The sequence below is a fragment of the Babylonia areolata genome, chromosome 12, assembly GCF_041734735.1.
Source record: "Babylonia areolata isolate BAREFJ2019XMU chromosome 12, ASM4173473v1, whole genome shotgun sequence".
Taxonomy (NCBI): domain Eukaryota; kingdom Metazoa; phylum Mollusca; class Gastropoda; order Neogastropoda; family Buccinidae; genus Babylonia; species Babylonia areolata.
Window position 1 is genome coordinate 11,681,343 of NC_134887.1, and position 2,500 is coordinate 11,683,842.

The 2,500-nt window shown below is 51.1% G+C and overlaps 1 protein-coding gene across 1 annotated transcript in view; it reads left to right on the top strand.

Annotated features, from left to right (window-relative positions):
• Positions 1 to 2,500, top strand: part of LOC143287834 (uncharacterized) — a 230,714-nt gene that overhangs the window by 3,134 nt on the left and 225,080 nt on the right. The window contains exons 2-3 of the mRNA XM_076596072.1: positions 1 to 131; positions 2,156 to 2,252. The exon at positions 1 to 131 is cut by the window's left edge and continues 120 nt beyond it. Coding sequence (XP_076452187.1) covers positions 1 to 131; positions 2,156 to 2,252 — 228 coding nt within the window. The remainder of the gene's footprint in view (positions 132 to 2,155; positions 2,253 to 2,500) is intronic.

A 2,500-nucleotide genomic window follows, 5' to 3' on the forward strand; every position in this document is an offset into this window, starting at 1 on the left:
CGCCCCTGGGCCGCAAGGACCCTGTCCACTCGGTGCTGGACAAGATCGATGCTGAACTGGCCGCCATGTCCTCCTCTTCAGCCTCTGCCTCCACATCTGCTGCCGCTGCCGCCGCCGCCGGCGGCTCCAAGGTAAGGTGTTGGTTGGTGGTGGTTGGTGGTTGTTGGGGGTGGTGGTTGGTGGGGTAGGGGTGTTGTCGGTGGTGGGGTGCAGGGGTGTTGGGGGGTGGGGGGGGGGGAGGGGGGAGGGGTTGGGGAGGGGGGAGGCGGGGATTGATGGTGGTGGGTGGTGGAGGTAGGTGGTTGTGGTGTGGTGGGGAGGGGTGGGGGGATGATGGTGGTGGTTGTGGTGGTGGGTGGTGGAGGTAGGTGGTTGTGGTGGGGTGGGGTGGGGTGGGGGGATGATGGTGGTGGTTGTGGTGGTGGGTGGTGGAGGTAGGTGGTTGTGGTGGGGTGGGGTGGGGGGATGATGGTGGTGGTGGGTGGTGGAGGTAGGTGGTTGTGGTGGGGTGGGGTGGGGGGATGATGGTGGTGGTTGTGGTGGTGGGTGGTGGAGGTAGGTGGTTGTGGTGGTGTGGGGTGGGGTCGGGAGGATGATGGTGGTGGTTGTGGTGGTGGGTGGTGGAGGTAGGTGGTTGTGGTGGGCTGGGGTGGGGGGATGATGGTGGTAGTGGGTGGTGGAGGTAGGTGGTTGTGGTGGGGTGGAGTGGGGGGATGATGGTGGTGGTGGGTGGTGGAGGTAGGTGGTTGTGGTGGGGTGGGGTGGGGGGATGATGGTGGTGGGTGGGGTGGGGGGATGATGGTGGTGGGTGGTGGAGGTAGGTGGTTGTGTTGGTGGGTGGTGGGTGGTGATGGTGGAGTTTGTGGTGGTGGAGGGTTGGGGTGTGTGTGTGTGGGGGGGGTGATGGTGATGGTTGTGATGTTGATAGTGGTGGGTGGGTGGTGGTGGAGGTGGGTGCTAGGTGGTGGTGGTGGTGGGTTGGGGGTGGTGGTTGTGTTGTTGTTGTTGCAGGTGGTGGGGTGGTGGTGATGATGACAGTGATGATGGTGGTGGTGATGATGATAGTAATGATGATGGTGGTGGTGATGATGATAGTGATGATGGTGGTGGTTGTGATGATGATAGTGATGATGGTGGTGGTGGTGATGATGATAGTGATGATGGTGGTGGTGGTGGTGGTTGTGTTGTTGTTGATGGAGGTGGTGGGATGGTGGTGGTGATGGTTACGATGATGACGACAACGACGACAAAGACGACGACGGTTATGATGATGTTGATGATGGTGGTGGTGGTAATTGTGGTGAACGTGGTGACGGTGATGGTGGCGGTGTTGATAATGGTGGTAGTTGTAGTGACGATGATGAAATATGACGTTGTCGACAATCGACAACGACGTTGATGATGATGATGGTGGTGATGATGATGATAAAGATGAAGAAGATGGTGATGATGATTACAACTGTTTATTTATGCATAAATCTATTCATTTATCTATCTATTGTTAACTTGATCAACGTATCACATTATTTTTAAAATCAAGCACTGACGATGTTAGTTTTTTGTTTTGTTTATTTGTTGTTGTTTGTTTAAGCTTACAATCTCCCAGGTCGACATATATGCAGACCTACTATTGCCTGAACCTCCTTCGTGTGTATTCGCAAGCAGAAGATGAAATACGCACGTTAAAGATCGTGTAATCCATGCCAGCGTTCTGTGGGGCTATAGAAACAAGAACATACCCAGCATGCACACACCCCCGAAGGCGGAGTATGGCTGCCTACATGGCGGGTTAAAAACGGTCATACACGTTAAAAAAAACCCACTCGCGAATATACGAGTGAATGTGGGAGTTTCAGCCCACGAACGCAGAAGAAGAAGAAGAAGTTTAATTTAACTCTCTCCATACGAACGGCGAAACAGACGACGTTAACAGCGTTTCACCCCAATTACCATCACCAAAATATTACAAGCGGGACGCTCTTATACTGAAGAGGTGAATGTTGACAAAGAATACCACAATTCTGACGACGGAAGCTAGCTAAAGGTTGGATCATTCAGACACCCACTGGACATCCGAGGGGTCTGTGTAGAGGAGAAGAGAGGACTGGCCGTACTGAATGAGTTTTAAGCTTGAGTTATCACTGTTATTTTGCAGGGCCCCAAAAGTTCCTTAAGGACCTCCACCACCTACAGACCTAGGTCTTCTCTTCCTCCCCTGTTGACCAAGTACAGCACCTTGCCCCTTTTCTCAGGTAAAAAAAAAACAAAACAACATTTTAAAAAAAATTTTATTTAACGAAGTTCGTGTCGTCAGGTGATGGAGCAACCTCAGAGCAAAATGGTTTCTATATTTATCTTCTTTAAGCTGAAAACGAACATTTGGGAAAATAGTCTCTGTCTCTGTCTCTGTCTCGCTCTGTATATATATATTTCTTTTTCCCGTTATATTTGTATTTGTATTTGTATTTCTTTTTATCACAACTGATTTCTCTGTGTGAAA